General features: G+C 41.9%; 1 protein-coding gene across 1 annotated transcript in view; it reads right to left on the reverse strand.

The window, feature by feature from the left end:
* Positions 1 to 14,032, reverse strand: part of rorb (RAR-related orphan receptor B) — a 32,725-nt gene extending 18,693 nt beyond the window's left edge. The window contains exon 1 of the mRNA XM_029762338.1: positions 13,670 to 14,032. Within this exon, the coding sequence (XP_029618198.1) occupies positions 13,670 to 13,676 (7 nt within the window). The 5' untranslated portion in view covers positions 13,677 to 14,032. The remainder of the gene's footprint in view (positions 1 to 13,669) is intronic.
* Between the last annotated feature and the right edge of the window lie 12,388 nt (positions 14,033 to 26,420).

A 26,420-nucleotide genomic window follows, 5' to 3' on the forward strand; every position in this document is an offset into this window, starting at 1 on the left:
TTGAAGCAGCTAGCGACTGAAACAAGCTGCAACAAACACTCAAACTGTCACGTCCTGACCATAGAGTCCTTATTTTCTATGGTAGAGTAGGTCAGGGCGTGACTGGGGGGTTAGTCTAGCTTATTATTTCTATGTGTGGTTCTAGGTTTATTTGTCTATGTTGGTGATTGTGTGTGATTCCCAAATAGAGGCAGCTGGCATTTGTTGTCTCTAATTGGGGATCATATTTAAGTAGCTGTTTTTCCCACTTGTGTTTTATGGGATATTGTTTTGAGTTAGTGCATGTAGCATCTCTGTAGTCACAGTTTGTTTATTCATTTATTGTTTGTTTTGTATTTTGCTAAGTTTCACTTTATAATAAAGATGTGGAACGCTACTCACGCTGCGCCTTGGTCCATCTATACACACGAACGTGACAAACTGGACAGTTTTATCTCAATCTCTTCATTCAAAGACTCAATCATGGACACTCTTACAGACAGTTATGGCTGCTTTGTGTGATGTATTGTTGTCTCTACCTTATTTCCCTTTGTGCTGTTGTCTGTGCCCAAGAATGTTTGTTCCATGTTTTGTGCTGCTACCATGTTGTGTTGCTACCATGTTGTTGTCATGTTGTGTTGCTACCATGTTCTGTTGTCATGTGTTGCTGCCTTGCTATGTTGTTGTCTTAGGTCTCTTTATCTAGTGTTGTGTTGTCTCTCTTGTTGTGATGTGTGTTTTGTCCTATATTTATATTGTATTTATTTGTTTATTTTAATCCCAGGCCCCCGTCCCTGCAGGAGGCCTTTTGCCTTTTGGTAGGTCTTCAATGTAAATAATAATTTGTTCTTAACTGACCTGTCTAGTTAAATAAAGGTTAAATAAAATAACAAATCCAAATGTCCAATCACCCTCAAAGAACCACTGGAGGATGTCAGCTCCTTCACCTACCTGGGCAGCATTATCATCAAACAAGGCATGGCAGGTAGCATAGCGTTTATGAGCGTTGGGCCAGCAACCGAAAGGTCGCTGGTTTGAATCCCTGAAACGGCAAGGTGAAAGAATCTGCTGTTCTGCCCTTGAGCAAGGCAGTTAACCTCCAACAACCACTGCTCCCCGGGTGCCGATGACGTCGATTAAGGCGGCCCCATGCACATCTCTGATACAGAGGGGTTTGATTTAAACGCGGAAGACACATTTCGGTTGAATGCATTCACTTGTGCAACTGACCAGGTATCCCTAACTGAGGAGGACGTAAAGGCAAGAATAACCTTCGTCTCCCTAAGAATCATCTGGAGCTCCAAGAATATAAAAAAAAAGAATCCGTTTTTTCAACAGCAATGTTAAGTCAGTGCTGCTGTATGGTTCGGAAAGACGGAGGACAACTAAAGTCACAATAACAACAATCTTCATAAACAAGTGCCTGCCACGTATCCTTAACAACAGATGGATGGACAGAGTCAGTAACATTGACCTGTGGGAGCCCACCAATCATGTATCGGTGGAAGAGGAGATCCAGAGGAGAAGATGGGGATGATTCGGCCACACCCTTTGAAAGCCCCCCTCCAACATCACCAGGTAAACTCTATCCTGGAACCCACATGGGAAAAGAAAAAGAGGGCTCCCGAGAAACACTTGGAGGCAGGAGCTTGAGGCAGATGCAAGGAAAACCAGCATGGGGTGGAACGAGCCTGAGAACACTGCCTAGAACAGAGTGTGATGGAGAGGAGTCGTCAATGCAGTGGTGGAAAATGTACCCAATTGTCATACTTGAGTAAAAGTAAAGTTACTTTAATAGAAAATTACTCAAGTAAAAGTGAGAGTCACTCATTAAAATATTTCTTGATTATGTGGTTTTAAATTTACTTAAGTATCAAAAGTAAATGTAATCTATATATGTTGTATCAAAATAAATCATTTCAAATTCCTTATATTAAGCAAAACAGACGGCACGACTTTCTTCTTGTTTCTTTTATTTACGTATAGACAGGCACATTCCAACACAAAGACATAATTTTACAAACAAAGCGTTTGTGTTTAGTGAGTCCGCCAGATCAGAGGCAGTTGGGATGACCAGGGATGTTCTCTTGATAAGTGCATGCATTGGACCATTTTCCTGTCCTGCTAATCATTTAAAATGTAACGAGTACTTTTGGGTGTCAAGGAAAATGTATGGAGTAAAAAGTACATTATATTCTTTAGGAATGTAGTGGAGTAAAAGTAAGTTGTCAAAAATAGAAAAAGTAAAGTACAAAAAATGACTCCAAGTAAAAATACTTTCAAGTACTACTTAACACCACTGCGTCGATGCCCTATGTTCCCAAAGGAGCGATGGGCCTAAGTAAGTAATTCTCGCCACAAAGAGCATGCTCAATATATATGGCAATGAACAGTCAGCCCTGTTCAGACTCGAGGAAACATAATAAATAGATCATCTCTTTTGGTTCTGTCCTTCGGTGGCTCACTTTTGGAGTCAGGTTCAGGAGTGTTTGTTAAGTCATAATGTCTGTGTTCAGATGGACCTACAAACAGTACTGTTAGGAGATCTGAAAAACCACTATCAATCAATGGAAAATATGATTATAATCTTAGGTAAACAATAACTTTTTTAGGGCAATCACGGTAGAAATGGCACAAATAGAGAGGTTCAGAACCTCGTAAGACACCACAGTAAATTAGAAGGATGTTTGCAAAGGGAAATAGTAAAATGGTAGTTGACTCGGAAAGATGGGTTAGCCTGTGGAAATCTGAGTGTTGGAATTAAGATTAGAGTGATTGGTTGATAAACTTGGAATCCAGTATGATTAGGAAATAAACATTATATATTGAATTGTAATGTTTTCCACCAAGTCCTTCAACTAGGAAAGAGGGGAGTAGGGGCATAATAAATCATATATAAAAAGGGGATTAGAAATGATGCAAGTAATGGTATTTGATAGACTCCAATTCTATCTAGCTGATCTACCCCCCCCCCCCAAAAAACCCCCCCCCCAGAAATACCAAGCGCAATACCAGCCCTTATTAGAACAGCAATAAACTCTGGGGTGATCTTTCTACCACTAGGTGTTGCTGTATTTCAACAGGCGTAGGGGCTATTTGTGTAAGTGTGAACAGAAGGGGCAGATTGGACATGCATGTTTCATCTATTAACTAGAGGGGACGAGCTACAAAGACACACCCGGGGCTGTACTATGTTCAGCATGCTGTTGCATGGGATGGGACCGTGGAGTAGCAACAATAGGGATTATGTAGCTACTTGCGTTGTTGCTACACACACACACACACACACACACACACACACACACACACACACACACACACACACACACACACACACACACACACTCCCGGACCCTTGCACCTGTGTTTTCACTAGGGTCAGCAACGGCTACATTGACCCACTTGGATGGCTCTGGCATCATGGCAGCAGCCGGGTATTGTAGGTAATTACTCAGACCTGTCTGTATGGTTGGCACTATCTCCATGGGCTCCGTACAGTCTGCTGGAGTGAAGAATAACGCAGGGCAGGCAAGCAGGGACCTATCCCCCGTCCCCCTTCCCTCCCCTGATGCCTGCCTGTGTTGTGGGGCAAACATGTATTTGTCCAGTTGACAGTAGCCATGATGCATCAAGGATGTTAGTTACTCCCCCCTTGCCCTCCTCCACTCCCTTATGTGTAAGAGGGCACAGGCTCGTCCAGTTTGCCGCAAGGCTGCAATGCTTTGTGGGTAATTGCTCATGGGGCAGGTCTGGGATCAGCTGCGCTGGGCTCATGGAATCCAGCTCTGTGTTCCGATTGTACACCCCAGAGAGGGAACAGAAGGGGGCCACTGGCTGACATTCAACGCATCGATTCACACATGCACAAAAGTGTACATATGTATACACATGTACAAATGCACTCATACGTATGCACATGACAGTGTTTGTATAGTGTTTATGCAGCGTTGATACGTCCTGTTTTAACTACAACTGCGTGCACAAGTGTACGGTATTTTTCTCCACCCTGCGGAGTATTTCCCACGTCTCCCTTGCACGCCTCCACCCCCCCCCCCCCGCCCACTAGAAGTGAAGCCCACACAACACATTGTGGGGTTCCTAGTGAGTGGCCCTGAGATGGGGAGGCATGCAAAGGAGGCGTGGGAAATACTCCACAGGGTAGACCCAATCCCATCGCCCACAACCCGTCCCTCCCACCCCCTGCCCCCTCAGGTCTACCTCTCAAGTACACTGTGCCATCTCCTTCCCAACACCATCCTCTGACTTGTCAAGGCCTCTCCGGGCTTGACCTCTGACCTTTCTTTCAGGCCTGAGAGAGAGAGGGGTGGGGGGTAGTGCATCGGACTGGAAGGAACAAGTCCAAGGATGATTTGTGTGACCACAGCACCTGGTCTCTCCCCCTCTACTCTGAGAGCAGGGGGTAGCCTACACACTGTGTACAGAGATAATGATAAGAATGATCCAAATCATGTATTTGCTGGAGTGTATAAAAATAAGTAAACGCCCGGAGCACATGGAGGCATGGACACACACACTGTCATCCTAGCATCCCGCCAATTCTGCCTGCTCCTTAACCCTCCCTTAACCTCACACTGTTCTTCCTATGGTCTTAATCCTAATTGTAGATGACATTGTGTGTGTGTGTGTGTGTGTGTGTTGTGTGTTCGTGTGTGTGTGTGAGAGAGGGGGAGGGTAGAGGGTAGGAGTAATAGGGAGAAAGAGAGCGAAAACAAGAGAGCTATAGCATTAAAAACCTGCAGATTCTACCACATCTTGGTTGGAGGACACTAGCGAATCACATAGACCCAAAGGAATGGAGGCTAAACATATCACTTATAATAAAATAAGTGTTACCGTAATCCACAGACAAATTAGTGGGCATACACAAATATGTGGACCAAACTACAAGGGGAACCAAACTACAACACTTGCCACTTGCCTTGTGTGTGTGTGTGTGTGTGTGTGTGTGTGTGTGTGTGTGTGTGTGTGTGTGTGTGTGTGTGTGTGTGTGTGTGTGTGTGTGTGTGTGTGTGTGTGTGTGTGTGTGTGTGTGTGTGTGTGTGTGTGTGTGTGTGTGTGTGTGTGTGTGTGTGTGTGTGTGTGTGTGTGTGTGTGTGACAGAGAGAGAGAGGGAGAGAGAGAGAGAAAGAGAGAGAGAGAGAATGTGTGTGTGTGTGTGTGTGTGTGTGAGAGAGAGAGAATGTGTGTGTGTGAGAGAGAGAATGTGTGTGAGAGAGAATGTGTGTGTGTGTGTGTGTGTGTGTGTGTGTGTGTGTGAGTGTGTGTGTGTGTGTGTGTGTGTGGGTGTGTGTGTGTGTGTGTCTCTCAGGGATGGACGCTAATAGCTCGCCTCAGGCCACAATTTAACTCAGTCTAACAAGGTTTTCCCCAAAGTGGCCCCAGGGGCATCTTTCGCAAAGAGCCAAATTGATCACAAAGACAATCAAAGTGTTCGCTTCACCTGCACTCTCTTTCCCTCTCTCTCTCTCACAGACATACAATATCAGTATTTTATGAAAATGAATATGAAGGCACTGCTTAAAACAAAGAGGCTATAATGAAATATGACTTTTTTATAAGGACACTATTCAGAGCACTGTTAGAGAAGACCTGGGTTAAAATACTATTTGAAATCTTTCAAATACTTTGAGCGTTTGCTTTAGCCTGTCTGGAGTACCAGATGGGCAGGGTTTATAATTTTGGGAGGTACCAGCAGGTCAGTACCAGCAGATCTGCTACTGAGGTTCAAGATGAAGTGCAGCTCACAAGAGAGAAATAGAACTGATGATACCCTGGAGAATCTCCTCCATGAGATTAGCTACTGACGCTAACACAGGCTAATCTTTGCCACTCACAAAACGCTAACCCCTATTACAAGCTCATCCGTATAGTTGACACAGTAAGTGCTATAAGTATGCTACCACAAATTTCCTTCTATGGAATACGATGGTGGGCAATACATTTTTATAGCATCTATTTGAGTTGTAGAATACATGCTAAATGCATAATATAAAATAGTCTTCAGAAAAGAGCTTTAGGTAACTAAAAATGAGTTGCATCCATGGTAGTTATGGTCACCTTCTATAGGACGCTATTAAGTGCACAGAAATTACACCTAGATTCCTCCCAGGACATAGTAAAGTCTGGAATGTAACAGGGACATAACGCAACACTACGGTGCGTTCAGAAAGTATTCACATCCCTTGACTTTTTCCGCATTTTGTTGTGTTACAGCCTGAATTTAAACATTTATTAAATTGCGATTTTGTGTCACAATACACTATAATGTCAAATTGGAATTATGTTTTTATAAATGTTTACAAATGAATTACAAATAGAAAGCTGAAATGTATTGAGTCAATAAGTATTCAACCCTGTTGTTATGTCAAGCCTAAATAAGTTCAGGAGTAAAAATGTGCTTAACAAGTCACATAATAAGTTGCATGGACTCACTCTGGGTGCAATAATAGTGTTTAACATGATTTTTAAATGACTACTGCGTCTCTGTACTCCACAAATACAATTATCTGTAAAATACTGAATAGAAAGTCTTATGTTTGGGGCAAACACATCACTGAGTACCACTCTTCATATTTTCAAGCATGGTGGTGGCAGCAACATGTTATGGGTATGCTTGTCATCGGCAACAACTAGGGAGTTTTTTAGGATAAAAATAAATGTAATAGAGCTAAGCACAGACAAGATCCTAGAGGAAAACCTTGTTCAGTCTGCTTTCCAACAGTCACTGGGAGACAAATTACCTTTCAGCAGGACAATTACCTAAAACACAAGGTCAATTATACAGTGGTAAGATGACATTGAATGTTACTGAGTGGCCTAGTTACAGTTTTGACTTAAATCGTCTTGAGAATCTATGGCAAGACATGAAAATGGCTGTCTAGCAATGATCAACAACCATCTTGATAGACCTAAAGAATAATGGGCAAATATTGTACAATCCAAGTGTGCAAAGCTCTTAGAGACTTACCCAGAAATAATCACAGCTGTAATCACTGCCAAAGGTGATTCTAACATGTACTGACTCAGGGGGTTGGATACTTATCTAATCAAGATATATTCGGGCTTTATTTTCCATTAACAATAAAACATGTGAGAATGGTGGAGGCTACTGTAATGACTCTAGAAAGTACAGCTAAGGGTTCTGCCTGACTTCACACTGTGTCCAAGAAATTGTATTAACTGCTTATTAGCTGTTTATTAGCTGTCATTGTTGAATTGTTAAGTAAGACACCGCATAGACGCACACACACACAGATGGTGAATTGCACACATCCAGAAAACTGAATTAACCGCTCACACGATCTGATTGTACCATTACATAACTCTTAAGTCTCTCTCTCTCCCTCTTTCATTATCTTTTTCCTTTCTCCCTTCTCTCTTTCCCTCTCCCATCTCTCTCTCCCATCGCTCTCTCCCATCTCTCTCTCCCTCTCCCATCTCTCTCTCCCATCGCTCTCTCCCATCTCTCTCTCCCTCTCCCATCTCTCGCTCCCTCTCCCATCTCTGTCTCCCATCTCTCTTTCTTCCTTGCCTGTTCTTGTATCCACGTGATTGACATCATGACTACCACCCACAATAGACATGTCTAGTCACTACTGAACAAAAGTGAGCTGATGAGGTCAAAGTTCAAACCCATAGTGCACCACATCACACTCCACCATACTAACAGGTTGCCTCTGCTACCACCACAAGCCAGCGTATGGATACACTGCATAATTGAGAGATACTTCCAGTGTATTTAACAAGGACATACTAAAGAGAGAAAGGCTGCTTCTTTAACTCAGGGTCAGGCAGCACTGGGGTGATAGCAAGAGATCCCTCACAGCCAATATAAACTAAATGCAATGTACTGCTAGCTCCAGCTCACAATGTACTGCTATTCAAGCACACGCACACTCTCTCTCTTTCTCACACACACACCCCACTGACTGAACATATTCCATCCCTCTCAGCGGGAAATCGCATACAATCCCTCAGACACTGAGGAATAAAATCAACACGGAGCAGTCGCTAAGTAAGCGCGCTTGGATGCCACCCTCACGCTCAGAACCACTGGGACCACACACTGATAGAGAAGCACGGTCTACAGGCTGCCGTTAACCACATTATCTCAAACACACTGATAAATCAAACATGCAACAGCAGGCAGACACACACACACACACACACACATTAGCTAGTCTTAATTTGAGTTGAGAGCACAAGTGATGGAAGAGCAGAGTGAGGAGAGACAGGGACACAGGGTTAGAGCAAAAGCAGTGGTGTACAGTAACTAAGTAAAATGTCTTTGAAGTACTACTTAAGTCATTTTTTTGGACTATCTATACTTTACTATTTCTATTTTTGACAGCTTTTGCTCCACTACATTCCAAAAGAAAATATGTACTTTTTACTCCCATACATTTTCCCTGACACCCAAAAGCATTATGGTCCAATTCATGCACCATCAATATAACATGTTGTCATCCCTACTGCCTCTGATTGGTGGACTCACTAAACACAAATACTGTGTTTGTAAAATATGTCTGAGTGTTGGAGTGTGCCCCTGACTGTCCATAAAGGAAAAATCGGGCCGTCTGCTTTGCATAATATAAGGAATTTGATGAATAGCTATTACTTTGTACTTTTACTCAAGTATGACACTTGAGAACTTTTTCCACCACTGTATTTAAGTATATTTAAAACCAGAAACTTTGAGAATTTTACTCAAGTAGTATTTTACTGGGTTACTTTCACTTTTACTTGAGTCATTTTCTATTAAGGTATCTTTGCTTTACTTTTACTCAAGTATGTCAGTTGAATACTTTTCCACCACTGACCAAGACACAGAGGGGATCGAGGAACACAGTTACAGATAGAGAGAGAGGCTATACATACTGTAGTCATACGTGGATGAATTGGGTGCAGTGTGTGTGTGTGTGTGTGTGTGTGTGTGTGTGTGTGTGTGTGTGTGTGTGTGTGTGTGTGTGTGTGTGTGTGTGTGTGTGTGTGTGTGTGTGTGTGTGTGTGTGTAATGGTGCAACGCCTCAGTGTGGAGGATTAGCTCTCCTGGCCCAGGCTTTGAGTAATCTTTCCCCCAGTTACATAACACTGGGCCATTAGTCAGTAACACACACACACACACACACACACACACACACACACACACACACACACACACACACACACACACACACACACACACACACACACACACACACACACACGATGAGTACATTTTCCTCTATACTGTTTCCTCCCACCAACTAAGGTGTTGCTTGCTCCTTCCCCACAATGAATGCTACCCAGTGAAATAAAGTTGTATGTTCCTAATTATGACAGTATAGAGAATACTGTTGAAGCTGTGGGTAATGTTGATGAGGAGATGAGATAGATCGTGTAATGTGATATAAATGATGTGGAGTAGATGATGTAAATTAAACTACGCACCACAGTATAGATTATGCTGTGGATTGCTTCCGTGGACCTTCGGGAAGCATCGATCCCGTGATAACGGCGGGATTGGCTGATCAATGCAGATGCAGGATGCCTGAAATTCTATTGGCATTGGGACCTCATGCATGGCATTGTGGCTATTTGTGTTTTACAGGCCAGAGTTGAGAACAGAGTGGGTGTATGTGTTTGTGTGTATTTGTGTGTGTGTGTGTGTGCACACACGAAAGAGAGAGAGTGAGATAGAGAGAGAGAGAAGAGGAAGATGTAGAGAGAGAGAGACCGAGTGAGAGAGTGAGAGAAAGAGAGAGGGAGAGAGAGAAGAGGAAGATGTAGAGAGAGAGAGACCGAGTGAGAGAGTGAGAGAAAGAGAGAGGGAGAGAGAGAAGAGGAAGATGTAGAGAGAGAGAGACCGAGTGAGAGAGTGAGAGAAAGAGAGAGGGAGAGAGAGAAGAGGAAGATGTAGAGAGAGAGAGACCGAGTGAGAGAGTGAGAGAAAGAGAGAGGGAGAGAGAGAAGAGGAAGATGTAGAGAGAGAGAGACCGAGTGAGAGAGTGAGAGAGATGATGGCGTGTGGCGTGTGGGGCCTTCTGTGGTGCCGTCTGTAGATTATGGAGTGTGTTGCCGTCTCACATCTACCCACCACACCCCCTTTGTCACCCCACTTTCTCTCTCTCTGTGTGGGAGATTGTGATTGACACCTTTCACTCACAGAGAGGATCACATAGACCATACCCAACCCCTAACTCATCCCCCTCCTGCTCTGGACTGAACTATGGGAGGGTTAGCCTGTGTGAAAATGGCATTGCATTGCAGTAGTGTGTCATTGTGTGTCTGTGTGTGTGTCTGTTGGTATGCATTTGTGCATGTACACACATACATACATATACATATTATTACATTGTGTGTTTGGTCACCTGTGTTAGGCTTATGCATGTATGCATATCTGTGAGCATGTGTGTGATCATGTGTGTTTGCATGTGATGTGCGTATGTGTGGTGGCTTCATAGTATTATACTGCAGGTGTATTTTGTGGGTCACTGTGGATGAGGGTGGGAGTGTACAGTAAGTGTAGGTGGAAAGGTACACGTGGTTCCAGAAGCCCCCTGGCCAAACATAATCAAACCGAAAGAAATGAACCCATCTGCAAGTATGATTTTTTTGAGGTTTGAAACCTTAGGAAAAGATGCAAAAAGAAAAGTATTCAATTCCAAAGGACAATTTTCGAAATAAAAAAAAGGGGGGTAAATGATTAGAATGATTACAGAACTTGAATAAACCAACTATTAACGATAGGCTTATAGCCCTCTCAACAAAATGGCTTTAAATGATTTAATTGGCAAATTAAAATGTATGGGGAGGTTGAACTTGGGAAACAAAATGCTCGGACCCCAACTATTAAATCCTAAAGACGAGGTAATGGAATCGAATCAGCCAAATTAAAATAGCAACAATTAATCAAGAGCACGTAAAAATCATTTGACCCTGAGCGCGTTCTTTTGGTATGTGTTTCGTTGCCTCAGGTTATAACTATTTTCAGAACGTTTCCTTCCTGTCATTGGATAACTGCTTGTCATAACGGAAATTGAACAGTATAAGACGAACACACACATGAGAATAATCTGGTAATAAACTTTTCTCTTTTTCACCACAGCATTTTCCCCCTCCCTTGGTTGGTTTTGATTATCATTCTAGTATAGGCTACATCACCGTCGGTCGGGCAGCCGGGACAGGAGGTTTAACAATTGCTAAATGATAATTAAACAAGGCATATGAGGGGGGCTCTATTTTTCATAACCTTGTGGACGTGATTGCATTTCTCTGTGAGCAGTGCAGACTCCACAGGCTGCGAAGGTTGGGAGAGGGGCCGCGTGGCGCACACTGATTTAATTCTATCTGACAAACCCTTTGGGGCGTTCAGCAGGATAGACGGAGAGAGAAAGACAGGGGGACAGAGAGAGACGCTTCGGGCCCTCTTCTACCCACCACAGCTATAAAGCCGGAGATTTCGGCATCCCCCCAAGAAGCCCATGCACGAGAGTGGTCGCAAGGCCCAATAAAGTGTGAGTGTAGGCTACAGTTATTGCAAGGTGGGCGGGGAGAGAATAGTTAAGTCATTTGAGAGAGAGAGAGAGAGAGAGAGAGAGAGAGAGAGAGAGAGAGAGAGAGAGAGAAAGAAAGAGAGAGAGAGATTTGTCCTCCTAAAAGTTCTCGTCCTCTTTTTTCTCCAGGGTTATAAGAGAAGGCCTGCTAAATTGCTCTAGTTGATCATCGCAGAGGCCAACAAAGGTGTATTTTAATCCATCTAATGTTGAATGACGCGCTTGATTTTCAAAGTCAAATAGCAATAGAATTGGACACGATAATATTCATGTAAAAATAGGAAGATACTATTCATTAATATCACAGAAATATTGTTGCACTTTGAAAAAATAGTAATTAATTAGTCTAAATATTGTCTTATAACTTCAACAATGGGCTTAGAATCATAATAATAATTATTTGAATGTTATTTATTTTTAAAGATTCATTTCTGTACGGGGCATGTTGTATCTTTAATGATGACAAACTCAAATTAAACTCGCCATTGATAATCTATGTTTAACGTTAAATTGCCCATAATTCAGTACAGTTTAGTCTAACTACACTTTATTAATATCAACACAATGGCGTTGTTGTATCATTTGTCACAGGTCTATAGACCTACAACGAAGGAATGACAATGCAGCCGGAGAAACAGTCGTTATAGACTACCTCTAAGTGAGGCTATCACCTGTCTTCCATTGAACAAACTGGTTACTTTATTTATACTTTTACACTATCGTAATATTTCCTGTAGGCTTATTATTTTACAAGTCACAAGGTAGCCTATAGGCCAGTGATCATGCAAATGAATAACACTAGACCTGCGCAATTTGACAACTATTGGTCATCACGGAAATGTTCATTTTCAATGATTGGACAGAACAGCATTGCCACGATGTTTTGTTAGTCTGACATAATTTGTAGGAGTAAATTGTAAAACAGGCCTACTATTCTGCATTAAAGGCCTTGGATCCAATGCACATGATTGTAAGGGGAGAACGAGGGGAAAAGAGTGAGAGAGCTGTGGATTGAACTTCCGTCTCGTGGACATGGGGACATTTCCCTCTCTCTCTCCCTCTTTCGTGTGTGTGTGTGTGTGTGTGTGTGTGTGTGTGTGTGTGTGTGTGTGTGTATGTGTGTGTATGTGTGTGAGTGTGTGTGTGTGGGGGGAACTCATGTTGCATTTCGATGTTTACGGAGCGGTGCCACGCTTGACTGACGGATATGGGTTAGTAGAGCGCACTCCAACACAGAACCTCATTGCTGGGCCCTATATCACCACCGAGGTCTGCAGGACACAGCCTATACATGGGAAACAAGCTTATATTTGGGGTTCTGATGGGTTACGACAGTTGAACTCAGCTCATGAGGCATGTCTAACTCATATTCTTCAAGAATCAATGGGTACATATCATTTCTAAGTCCAAAAATGGATGCTGCACCTGCAGCTTGCCCTTTAAAGAAAAAAATGGTCTTTACATTTTTTTTTCAGAGAGCAAACATGTATAGGCTGTGTGTCCTGCAGCCCATGGTGCTATGGGGCCAAGCTAGGAGTTTCTGTGTTCCAACATGTCATGCGCTCTACTAAACCATGTACATTTCTCCAGCGCCATCTCTCAGCTTTTCACAGAAACGGGGGTGGGAACGGCTTTGTTATTGTTTCAACTGCGGATTGCCGCTTTAAATCGTCAGTGGCAATAGTTTACGGGAATAATTTACGGCAATAGCAAATGATGTCCTTCGTGAAGATCATCTCCATTCAGACACTCTATTCAGCCAGAGCATCTGAAGTCTTGACGCTCCTCCAAACTAGATAGTGTTGAGTTAACTCCAACACTGGAACGTTAACTCACTTATACAAGGTGTTTAATGGGCCATACATGGAGAACAACACACACGCGCGCACACACACGCACACACACACACACACATGCTAAATAGTGAGACTAAATGGCAATTGTATCCTCAAGCTGGGGCTAATAGTGATTGAGGTATGAGCAAGTTGGGAGAAAAAAAAACTTCCCTAGTAAAGTTCACACAGCGCACACACAACAGAACTACAGTACGGAATGGATGTGGGGAATACCAGTGATGTGAGTGGGTAGATGCGTCCGCTATTTAAATGAGCTGTCAAAAGCGGTCGGATCCTTACCTCGCATGGTGGTGTTTGTGCGACTCGCTTCCGAATGCAGCAGTCATGAAGAAACAAACATAAATACTTTAAAAAAGCAAAATCCTCGGGCAAAAAAACAAAAAACAAACAATGTTAATGTTTGCCGTCGTCCACGTTCATTCGGGGAGTGTTGTTTCTGCGCAAAAGCATTCCAGACCAGAACAGGCTCGTGCTTGTTGACGCGCTGGGCAGAGCGGAGCAGAGAGCGGGCCGTGGGGTGTGGAGAGGTGGTCAGACGGTTTGAGTCGTCCGCTCAGCGAGCATGCGGCTTTTCACATGACATCTGCGCCTGAACATCTAGCGGAGGTTTTCACTGTTTCCCCCGGCGGAGGGGAGAGCGCTGGAGAGGTTTAGAGGAGCAGGGATTGGACTAGCACTTTCTGCTCCTCCCACTCTCGACGTCCCCAATAATGAGCCAGTGCAGTAGCCCATAACGTACTGTAGGCCCTAATCCAGCACGGACCTTCATAACAGTGAGGATACTTTCGTTATATCGTCCTCCCTCATATGGTATTTACAAACAGTTAGTTAGCCTACAATAACACATCATCCAACTATCTAACAACCACATTTATACAACATTTTATAGACTAAAGAGGAGCGTTTGAGTTCAGGCGGTGTAAACCTACATCATCAATAATCTTTATAGTTGACTATGGAAAAGGGTCAAAATCACACGTTCCTTTCATTTCACAGACAGTTTACAGTCAAAGGAATGGTTTTGTAATGTATAGGCAGGCCTTAACCTCTCACACTTAGATTAGGCTACATCAGTTAGACTAGCACATTTTGAAATCCTTCAGAATTGGGATTTGAAAACGGTTGAATCTAAATAGTTTATTGGTTACACAGTTCAACACTCTCGCTGGTAAATATTTAATATATTGGATGTTAACCACTGTAATGGCTGTGGATTGAACAGTAAAAGAGAACCACAGAAAAAAATATTGAATACCTGCAATATATATATTGAAATACGAAATGTTTATCAGTCAAATTTAGCTGTTTAAATGCTTATGTGTCACTGAGAGGATACAGGCTCAAATGATATTCCACATGTCTAATGTTTCTTCTCTACTGCACATAAAGTATTTCCCAGTGCATATTTCCAGGGTGAGGGCGTGTATTTACAGTGCACACGCTGGCAAACTATCCACTATGTGCGGAAACATGTACAAAACAAAATAACAAACAAGGACAATTAAAAAACAGGAAACATAAACTGGGGATAACGGAATGTAACTCAAATGGTAGTAGAGTACTCAAAATAACCAGGCCTCAAGTACTCCTGAAACTGTCAGCATGCCAACATGTACCTGTCTGATCAGTACAGAAATGAAGGATCTTACTTTTTCAACATGGCCTTCACCTGGACCATAGCCGACCATTATTTACACATCGTTTAATCAGTGTCATGAAATAAGAATTATATGCGCATTTTCCTACCAGAGATGTTTCCATCAAATTGACTAGTTGCGTGTAAAAGTGTGGACATAGTCTATATGACGAGATTATTATGGACAAAAGAGCAACACTATTTTTACATCTCAAACGGCAGCCAAGCATCGATCATCATGTCACCAGAATAAGACCCTGGGTATTTATTAGAAAGGGGCATCAAACTCATCACCGTGCACGTTCACCCCCCTGTGAAGTTCATCATCATTCATATCGTCTGTAGCCTAATAAACCGCATGCTTTCCCGACTAGTCGTAGTTGGAGGACCACACAACATATTGTGACTTGAAGTTTACTTCGGTAAGATGGTTAATACTGTACAGCATATCAATATTTGTACATAAAAGCGCTTCCACTGACATTTCTCGCATAATACATTTTACCGACACAAAAAGATCCCGCCTTGTCTAGCGTATTTTGTTTTGCCGACATTTGGAAAGTTTACTGTCAATTTTCTGTTTCCATCGGGCCTGTCGTGACATTTTTCTCAGTACTTTACTCGCATGAAAGGGTTGGATGGGAACCTGGTTTGTGACTGACATAACAAGAGGAAAACTGCTGATGCCCAACCACATTCTGAAATTGCACTTAGTGTAGTTTACTGATCTAATGCTCAACAGTAAGTTGAGACCCGACTGAGTTGTTAAAAAAACTAAACAAAAAACCTTGGGGCCCGGGGCCCTGGGCAACCGCCTATGCCACTTATGCACATGGCCCTCCCTGATTCTTCTTCTACCTACAATGACTACTAGCCTACTACTACTACTACGAGGCCTGCCACCACTATACGTTTCAACCTAAATAAAGGCACAGCATTTACCCCAATGTCTTGAGGCCCCCCCGCCCGCCCCACCCACACACACACAGACTGATTTCATTCAAATTAAGCCCCGTTTCTATGTGTGCCCCTGTATAATGAAGAGTGATTAAAGGTCATGTGAGGTGATCATCATGGAGATGTCCCATAGACCTTATTATGCCACTCTTACCCCAGCCTGACCAGCTCTAACCCCTGACCCCAGACTGACCCCACATGACTTCTTATTATGTCTGGCGGCTCTGGCCTCACTGTACCTACGTACAGTAGCAGTTTCAGCATGCATTACAGAGACTGTAACTTGTCACTTATGGGACCATTACTGTCCTTACTGATATTTTAACACCACGCCTTGTTTTCATTCTGAGTAACCCAACTACAGTAGTTCATCTTGTATTTCATGGAGAATATTAGGCTCTTGATGGACATACTTTGAGCACAGATGTGAGCACCTTTACATGCAAGGGTATATGTTGGTTTTTAAATGCAGGCTATAGCCTAAGAGGTCCCACTAAGCCCCTGTATTCGTGGCGTCAGAGTGTTGGATCTGGCGAGGAGAAGAGAGAGAGAGAGAGAGTGAGAGAGATGGAAGGCGGGAGGGAGAGAGACAGAACGCCCCGAGCACATCTCCACTGACCTACATTTCATCCCTTGCTTTTTTCATCCTTCCTTTTCTTCATCTCTCATTTCTCTTGTACCAACAGCTCCATAATTGTGATGTAATGACCAAAGCAAGCGTGACAAAAGCCTAGACGGGTCAAAGTGAGATGGTCCTGAAGAGTGACAGACAGACAGACAGACAGACAGACAGACAGACAGACAGACAGACAGACAGACAGACAGACAGACAGACAGACAGACAGACAGACAGACAGACAGACAGACAGAGCGAGAGAGAGGGAGAGAGCGAGAGAGAGAGAGACAAGGGAAGAAAGAAAAGAGTGAGCTGTGTCAAAATACAAAAGCTTTTCCTTTTTATTCAGGCAATAAAACCTGTCCTCATATGATCTTTGTGTGCAGTGATCTTAATGGCATACAGCAGCGCAAGCATGAGCCACTGAGCACTAAGGATCCATTAAGCAGGATTACCTCTCAAAACCTATTGATGACATGGAACTGAAATGATTGTTCCTTGAGAAGGGAAAAAATTAAGTTAAGTAAAAAAAAAAAAAGAGAGCATACATTCTTCTGTTGGTGGAGGTTCCTCTAGATATGTAATGGAAGATAGACCTCCATAGAAAAAAAATGAAAATAATATTAATAGGCTTATAAAAAATCCTCCTTGTAAATACTACTGCCGGTATACTAAATGTGTAATTCTGAATTGAAGAAGTCTGATGCCATGTGGTGTCTAAGCCAACAAGCTCTCTAAAAATGATTTAAACATTCACCCAAATTTCAAAGTTGTTCCAAACGTCAAATTTCAAAGTGTTTAAGGTTAAGTTTAGGCACTAACTCAGAAATCTTAAGGTTAGGCATAAGTTAAGGGTTAAGGTTTTGCGATAGGCTTAAAACAAAAATCTCAAAAACAACTTTCTATGTCGGGATTTGAACATGCAACCTTTGGCATCAGAAACAGATGTTTACACCCAACTATTGACCCCATCGCCCTAGTAAAACTCAAACTTACTTGAAGGTAACAGCGCTCGCGGTTGCTCCTAGTGGCTGGTTTCAGACATGGATGGACGTCGAATACTGACTTGTATCACAAGTGACCTGGCTGGTCTAAGCAGAGTGAGGAAGGAACGGACCTGGCCAGGCCCAAGGGCTTAGCATGGAGAAAGCACTGAAAAGCACTCAGACCAGAGTGTGTGTGTGTGTGTGTGTGTTTCTATCCCAACCCATCACATCCTCCAATTCTGGCATCCTGAGGAGGAAGTCAGTGAACCTGGACTTTGTTTCCCTATCCGTCAGGAAATTTGTGCCACATACAGTTCTTATTACAACACACAAGCAACCACCCACCTAAACACACACACATGCACCAAACAATTAAAGAGGATTTTGGGAGGACTATTGTGTGTGAGCAGGAACAGGAGAGAATAAGAAATTGGATTGTGTTCTGGAGAGAAAGAACAAGATGTGATAGTCTTTTCTTTGGGGTAAAACTCATTCATACAACTCTGTCCTTGAGTCGACCATCAGGAAGTTAACTTACATATAATTAGATAAGTTTCCTCCTGAAAATAAGAAATTAGGCCAGTGGTCTCTGAGGATTCCCCCTCTCGTCTCAAACGACATGTACAACGTTGCCTTTTATTTTCTCCCGAAACAAGCAGGTGATTTTCACTCTATGAACATGTGTGTGTGTGTGTGTGTGTGTGTGTGTGTGTGTGTGTGTGTGCGCACGTGTAAATCTGTGTGAGGGAACATTTGTGTCTGTGCGCATAAATGGGTGTCTGTGTGATATTATCCACCTTGAACTTTCTGAGTTGAAATGAAGGGGTTACCCCCGTGCTTCACAATCATCTACCGAACTGTGATATGACATTGACAAAGGTGTCAAAGTAGAGAGAGAGAGAGATAGAGAGAGGGGTAGGGAGAGAGAGAGAGAGATTGAAAATACACTTGAGAAATTTGCAGAGATATACCACAAGTGACATAGGCAATTTCTGGAGAAAAATTACTTCATCATAATTTAAATCCCAAAAAGAATCGAAAGGAAAGCCCTAAAGGAGGAAAGCCGTGTCACCTTGAGAAGCATTTTATGAAGTCAGCTCACACACACACGCACGCGCACATGCACACGCACACACACACACAAACAAATTCACACAATCAAAATAAGCACATGCTGCATGCACAAGCAGTATGCTGTTCATCATGTATGCTCTTCATTATATTTGTAATATGTGGAAAATCATATTAATATTATTGAATAATGAAAATGACTGTAGAATCTGATTCAAGGCACAGGCCTAATCCTATTCTAGTTAAACAATGTTGCACACCAGTTACAGTAAAAGACTGTGGTAACCAGCATCATATCATCAAAGCTTTATATAGAGTCAGTCAATCTGACAAAACAGGCCTATTTCTAACACTGTACCTCACAGTACCAATCATCTGATTTAATTGGATTTCTGTATTATCCCTGTTTTTTTTCCACCCAAAACCATTAAGATATTCAATCTTGTTTTACTTTGAGTCAGTCGTTTTTTTTCTTCCTGTCCTTATTTTTACTACACTTCGGAATATGACTGAATGGCCTGAGGCGTACTTAGAAAATAATTTAGTCGTTGATTTCGTTCGGAGAGCTTAATAAACGTTGACGTTGAAATGGTGAGGAATAGCACTCAGAGGCTCAGAAGTTTTCATTTTCAGGGAATGTTGTCTGATATGTTCTGGATGGCTCTGGCAAGGGAGACAATACATACTGTTCTTAGATCAGTTTCTAAATGTTGAACACTTCATCATAAATCAATAATAATGGTTGTCCCTTCAGCCCTTATTGGAAAATATCCTTTATAGCAGCTATGAGTAACAAAAAGGACCAAGAACACTGGCTACAGTATAGAACCCCACAGTGGAGGTGTCATAATACCCATAAAACCTAGAGGTCAAACAGGGAAATGGTCCCAATCATTTTTCCACCAGTAGTGTTTTGGTGTGACATTTTGATAACTATGTTAATGTCTCTCGGTCAACGTGACTTTTATCAATATATGTGGCTCTATTTACTCTCAGATAAAAAAATGCTAATTTTGCTAAACTACAAATCCCTGCAAGGTCCTGTACAACTGACTAGGTATTCCCCTTTCCCTTTCCATTCCCTTTCCTGCACATCATCTCTAGCTGACACCTTTGCGAACAGGTATTGTGTCAAATTAAGACTTGTACAAGACAGTTCACAGAATTGTCAATTTAAAGAAATGTTGCCAATTTATTCATTACTACATTTAGCTAACATTAGACAGTTCATCCAGAGATTCTTTCCTTTGCCTCAATTCGGCAGTCTCATCCAGATCATCATGGCATTTGTAGTTCTTTATGATTGCCACATTAGCAGGTAATTAGCGTTTCATTTTTGAGGGGTAAATATATGCAAATATATTGATAAAAGTAATTTTGTCCTAGAGAGATTTACACGGTTAGCAAAACGTCACCCCAGGTTAAGCATACACGAAACACAGCCCTTATTTTAAGTGTTTCTATAAAAATGAATGCTTGAAAAACAATTGGAAGCATTTTTCTGTGTGACCGCTAGGTTTTATGGGTATTATGACTCATACTGTGGTACACTATTACCGTTTCCGATGATTCAGTCTCCAATAGTAATGTTTGCTATGACTGCGTGAATGTCATTAAAAGGTTAACTTTTTCATCGTTTTTCTTTCAGTAATAGCAGGAATTTCCACCATGTATTTATCTTATTGTCTTAAGGCATTTATGGCCTGTCACTGTGTTACGTCTATACCTGGAATTACAAAATCCCTATTGTCGGATTGATAACACACCACACAGGCCCCTATCGCTCACCACTTTATCAAATCCTGTCCACCGCTAACTGTTACCCTTAGACTTCTGCCCTATCAGAGGGATGCTTGGCCAGAAGCTTTTACAGGGGACCAATAGATCCTCTTACTGTCTGTTCCACAGGGGCAGCACTAAGCACTTTAATCTGGAGATAGTGACTGTATGGATGTGGGGGAGTGGGTATGGGTAGAAGAGCAGAGGCTCATGTTTTTAACCCCTCACTCGCCCCCTCCTCTTTAATCCCAAGTCTAGCATGGGGATTAGAAGGCAGTGTCCCTCACCACTGTTTGACAGAAAGCAGCATTTCTTATAGCACATCTATAAGATTACGCCTATAAGCCGTTTACCCTCCCCACATGTGAGAATATTACAGTCAGCACGAGGCCAATGACTTTATATGCAATCAGAGCATCCCTCCATCCACCCACCATGTATGATCAGGGCCTGGTATGTCTACATCAGTGTGTGTGTGTGTGTGTGTGTGTATACTGTATATATGTGTGTTTGTATGCAGGTGTGCCCATCAATGTGTCCCTATCACTCACTCACTAGACTATAGAAACACACATACACACCCCACCATGCTAATACGATCATAACCTTTAACTGTTGGTGAATATTTGACATCTCTCTTTGTTTGGGGTGAGGTATGTGTGTGTTTCTGTTTGTTTAATAACATTACCGGATTTTAGTGGAAAGAAAAAAAACCTTGTCATGATACAGTAGACTTACGTAATATACAGTATAGTAAGAATAATTTAAAAAAATATGCTAAATATAGTATATTCCCAAATCAGTCCAAAGTCATCAGCTCTCACTCTTAGCATGAGATCTGATTTTGAGTTTTGACCTCACATAACTCTTGATGTTGGTTCATTTACAGTATGTTGATTCATCTGACCAAACTGAGGATAAGTTCCTAAGTAAACACACAGTAATAATGTTTTTTGGGGGGGATTTGATTGCTAATGTGACAGTGTTGTAAAATGAGGAGGGGACGCATCAGGGATTACATGATATTTCTCTGGTATTACGTACGCTTCGATAAACATATACTTAAGTTCTGCCTTATGTGCTGCTGTCTGGAACACACACACAAAAAGCACCCTGTTTCATTCATACACACAAAGACCATTAGTACAGTCCAGCTGATCCTCTCAATACGAAGAAGAAAGGAGAGAAAAACATGTAAAGTCTTTGTCTTCCTCTGTCTGGCTCATTCTTTCTCTCGCTCATAGTTGGAGGGATGGGAAAGAAAAAGTGGACAGATTTGTTCGTTTTCGTTTCTGGTTGAAGTGATAAACACTTTACTTTACATCGGCTATACTGTGCCGTTTCATAAAGAAACACAATGGAACCACTACTCCACCACAAGTACGCTAGACGTACACATTTTACATCTGAACTTTTGTTGTTTTCAATCAAGTTTTGTCGTGGTGAAACACAATTACAATTTTATCAAATGCAGTTGCTCATCATGTAAGTAACATGTCAACTACATTATAGACTTTGTTCAGAGTATTTGAATAGTAGGATATTATGGTTTTTAGATATCATTACAAAATCATTGTTTCAACTTTCTCTAGGAATAGTGCAATAACACTTTACATGAAGTGTAATGTAATTGGAGGACTGGCTCTAAACTGCTTATGAACATTAGTTGAAAAGTTGTTTCTCTCCATGCAGCTCTAGGCGCGAGCACCCCGTGGCAGCAGCAAGTACAACGGCGAGTTTGATTGGCTTCTAATTTGAAGACATTCGAGTGAGCGTTAATATCAACGTCACAAGATGTGCACAGTTTCAGTAGTACCTTGAGTGTTCATTTACATTTGCATCAGAATTTAACAAACTATAAGTATGTCATGGTACATTACTTCGCTTTTGAGGGCAGTCTGAGATTCTGTGGATGTTTCAGATAAGTTGCTCCCTTCGAGAGGTGATTTGCGTTGGCCGATATTTTTTGGACACTGTGCTTCTGGAAATCACAAAACCCATGCCACGAATGCTCAACGCAATGCTTGTTCATGGAAATTGCAAGGGAAATTGCAAGGGAAATTGCAAGGGAAATTGATAATACTAGCCAAGGTAATAATGTTTATTGGGTTAAGGTAATTTTAATCGAACAAAACAGCAGAATCAATTTTAATACATTGCTGGTGTGAATCTAAACATTTATTGAAGCAACTATTTTATTTACATAGTCCACATGTGTACATGATTTATGAATATATTAAATCAAATCAAATTGTATTAGTCACATGCGCCCAATACAGACAATGTAGACCTTACAGTGAAATACTTACTTTCGAGCCCCTAACCACAATGCAGTTTCAAATAAATACGGATAAGAATAAGAGATAAAAGTAACAATTATTTATTAATATGAATGAATGCATGAGGAAATGATATATAATGATTTACTAACAGTTTGGTAATGTTAACAAGCTATTTAATAGTGGCATATTCTACAGGCAGACAAACAAAGTATTTCCAAAGATGCAAATTGTAAGGGTTTGACATGCAGTACCGTATATGGACCATTTAGCTCTTACCTTTACAAATGACACATTTATGAAACTGGAGGTCGATGGTATCTGCTAGCATAGCTCTAGCGCTAGTTCAAATATTTTATTAAAACCTTTGTTTTTGGCATATTTTATTATAGCATTCAGTGACATTATGGTATTCAGGCCCCTTGACTTCTTCTACATTTTGTTACATTACAGCCTTATTCTAAAATTGAATTAATTGTTTTTCCCCCCTTATTAATCTACACACAATACCCAACTGGTTTTGAGACATTTTTGCTAATTTACATTTTTTATATTTTTTTATATTACATTTACATAAGTATTCAAACCCTTTACTTAGTACTTTGTTGAAGCACCTTTGGCAGCAATTACAGCCTTGAGTCTTCTTGGGTATGATGCTACAAGCTTGGCACACCTGTATTTGGGAAGTTTCTCCCATTCTTCTTTGTCACTCAAGGACATTGAATGACTTGTCCTGAAGCCACTCCTGCATTGCCTTGGCTGTGTGCTTAGGGTCGTTGTCCTGTTGCTAGTTGAACCTTCGCCCCAGTCTGAGGTCCTGAGCGCTCTGGAGCAGATTTTCATCAAGGATCTCTCTGTACTTTGCTCCGTTCATCTTTGTCTCGATCCTGACTAGTCTCCCAGTCCATGCCACTGAAAAACATCCCCACAGACGCACATTCAGAATGTCAGAGTGACCATCGGGTTCTTGGTCACCTCCCTGACCAAGGCCCTTCTCCCCCAATTGCTCAGTTTGGCCGGGCAGCCAGCTCGAGGAAGAGTCTTGGTGGTTCCAAACTTCTTCCATTTAAGAATGATGGAGGTCACTGTGTTCTTGGGAACCTTCAATGCAATTCCTTTCACTTCATGGATTGGTTTTTGCTCTGACAGGCACTTTCAACCTTGAACTTTATTGAAGTGGACTCCAATACAGTTGTAGAAACATCTCAAGGATGATCAATGGAAACAGGATGTGCCTGAGCTCAATTTCGAATCTCATAGCAAAGGGTCTTCTGTAAATAAGGTATTTCTATTTTAGTTTTTCTTTATACATTTGCAAACATTTCTAAAAACCTATTTTTAATTTGTCATTATGGGATATTGTGTGTAGATTGCTGACAAAATTGTTTTATTAAACCCATTTTAGAATAAGACTGTAATGTAACAAAATGTGGAAAAAGTATTTCCGGAAGCACTGAATACTTTCCGAAGGCACTGTAGATACTCCAAGCTGTCTTCTCCTGGGATGTTTTTATTTTCTTTACTTATTTTCTTTTTTTGGGGAGGGGGGGGTTGTTGCACATGGATTCCCATGGATTTATGGGACAGTGGAAGATAAAGGAGAAAAAAAGTATTGCAGAGACATCATTCAGAATGGGATTCTGACGTAATATTTCTTGGTTGGAGTGTTTTGAAGTGCTTTCTAAAATGCTTCAGACACATTTTCATAATTAATTGTGGTCAAAGGCGAGTGATGACTCAACAAAATGTGACAACCAATTTTCTCTGTAACGAAACAAAATATTTAAAAAAGTTGTTTGGGGGATCAACTACAAGCACAGAAAGAGTGAAAATAAGGCCATGTAAAAATGGGTTAACTTCGCTTTTAACCATTTTTCTCTCATTTTGCTTCAGTGACTTCCATCTCTCCTCATACCCTGCTATCCCTTCCCCCTTTGGACCTCGTTCTGAATTATCCATACCAATATCTCTTCTTTCCTTCATCCCCCTCTTTCCTGTCCTCATGTCTGCATGTCTACAGTACATCTCTCTCCCTCTCAGCCCGTCATCCCCATCTCACTTTACTCTCTCATCCTCTCTCTGCTCTCTCTTCAGTTAGTCTCTATTTCTAAATCTCTATCACAGCCCTTCCTATGTCTCCCTATCTGTCTCTCTCTCTCTGTGTGTCTTTCTCCACTCTATTTCTGCTCTCTATTTCTAAATCTCTATCACAGGCCGTTCTCCCTCCCTCCCTTTTTTTTCTCTCCCTCTCTCTCTGACTCCCTGTCTCTGTGCGGGTGTGCAGTGTTACTGTAGGATATAGGTCAGCGGGGCGGCTCGGCTGGCTCGTGTCTAGACTCAGCCTCAGTCTTGGGGGCATGCAGTCCCACAGTGAAGCACATTGACCAGCACAATCAGTAAAGCACAGAGGCACTCCAATGCACACTCCACTGTGTGTGTGTGTGTGTGTGTGTGTGTGTGTGTGTGTGTGTGTGACAGACATGAAACCTCACTTCCGAAACAGAAACAGGAGGGAGCACTAGGCACTCACGAAACAACCAAAACATTTGCACAAACACAAACAAACACATACACACTCACATACATAAGAATGCATGTATGTATGCATGCAAACATGCACAGACGCACACACGCATGCACGCATGCACACAGGGCAAGAGTGCTTGTTAGGAGGCCTCACAGCACAATGAGCATTACCAAAAATATTCACACCGTCTGCGATGAAAAAATGTACCCGGCGAAATGTCAGTAAAATGCCATTAGTTGATATTTACATAGGAGCCAACATAACTACAGGCAGTCTTTACATTTATATGAAATTCAAAGGATGCATCCATGCAAATATAGGTATTCATGAAGATAAATTGTACATGTAAGCATGCAGGATTTTCCATTTTCTTTGAATGGCAATAGAAATAAAACTCAGCTATTTAAAATAATGAATTGAAATCAGCATGTCTACAGAACACATGTGCATAGTATACTGACAGATAGTAGTATTGTAGGTGTGTGCGTGTGTGTCTGTGTGTGGGGGGGGGGCAGCTGTATGGCAGTGGGTGCTGCAGGGTGTAGGATGCTGTAGGGAAGGGTAAAGGGGGGCGATGGGGAAGGGGCAGAGGGGGGAGCATGTGTGCGGGGCAATGATTCATTAAAGGGAATCTAGCCATGTAACCCCCCATCACCCCCCTTTTCTCCCCTACTCCCTCCAAGTCTGTAGTCCAGATGTGATCCCCCATGTTTCCCTTGATAAGAGCAGATCACAGCTCCATCCACTACAACCATGAGTCACCAGCTGTCAGCTCACATTCTGATCTCTTCATTATTAGTGTGCGTGTGCATGTTTTCCTGTCTTATCAGGACCAGAATGTCCAGACAAGTCACTAGAATGTCCTGACAAGTCACCAGAATGTCCTGAAAAGTCACCAAAATGTCCTGAAAAGTCACCAAAATGTCCTGAAAAGTCACCAGAATGTCCTGACAAGGTAGGAAAAGAAGACCATTTTTGAAAATTCATGATTTTATGCTATTTTGGGCTTAAGGGTTAGGTTAAGGGTTTGGGTTTAAGGTTAGGGGTTAGGGTTAAGGTTAGGGTTAGGTTTAGGGTTAATGTAAGAAGCTAGGGTATGGGTTTGGAGTTAAGGTTAGGTTTATGGTTAAGGTTAGGGGTTAGGGAAAATTTGATTTTGAATGGGAATACATTTTTACT

The sequence above is a fragment of the Salmo trutta genome, chromosome 9 (assembly GCF_901001165.1).
Source record: "Salmo trutta chromosome 9, fSalTru1.1, whole genome shotgun sequence".
Taxonomy (NCBI): Eukaryota; Metazoa; Chordata; class Actinopteri; order Salmoniformes; family Salmonidae; genus Salmo; species Salmo trutta.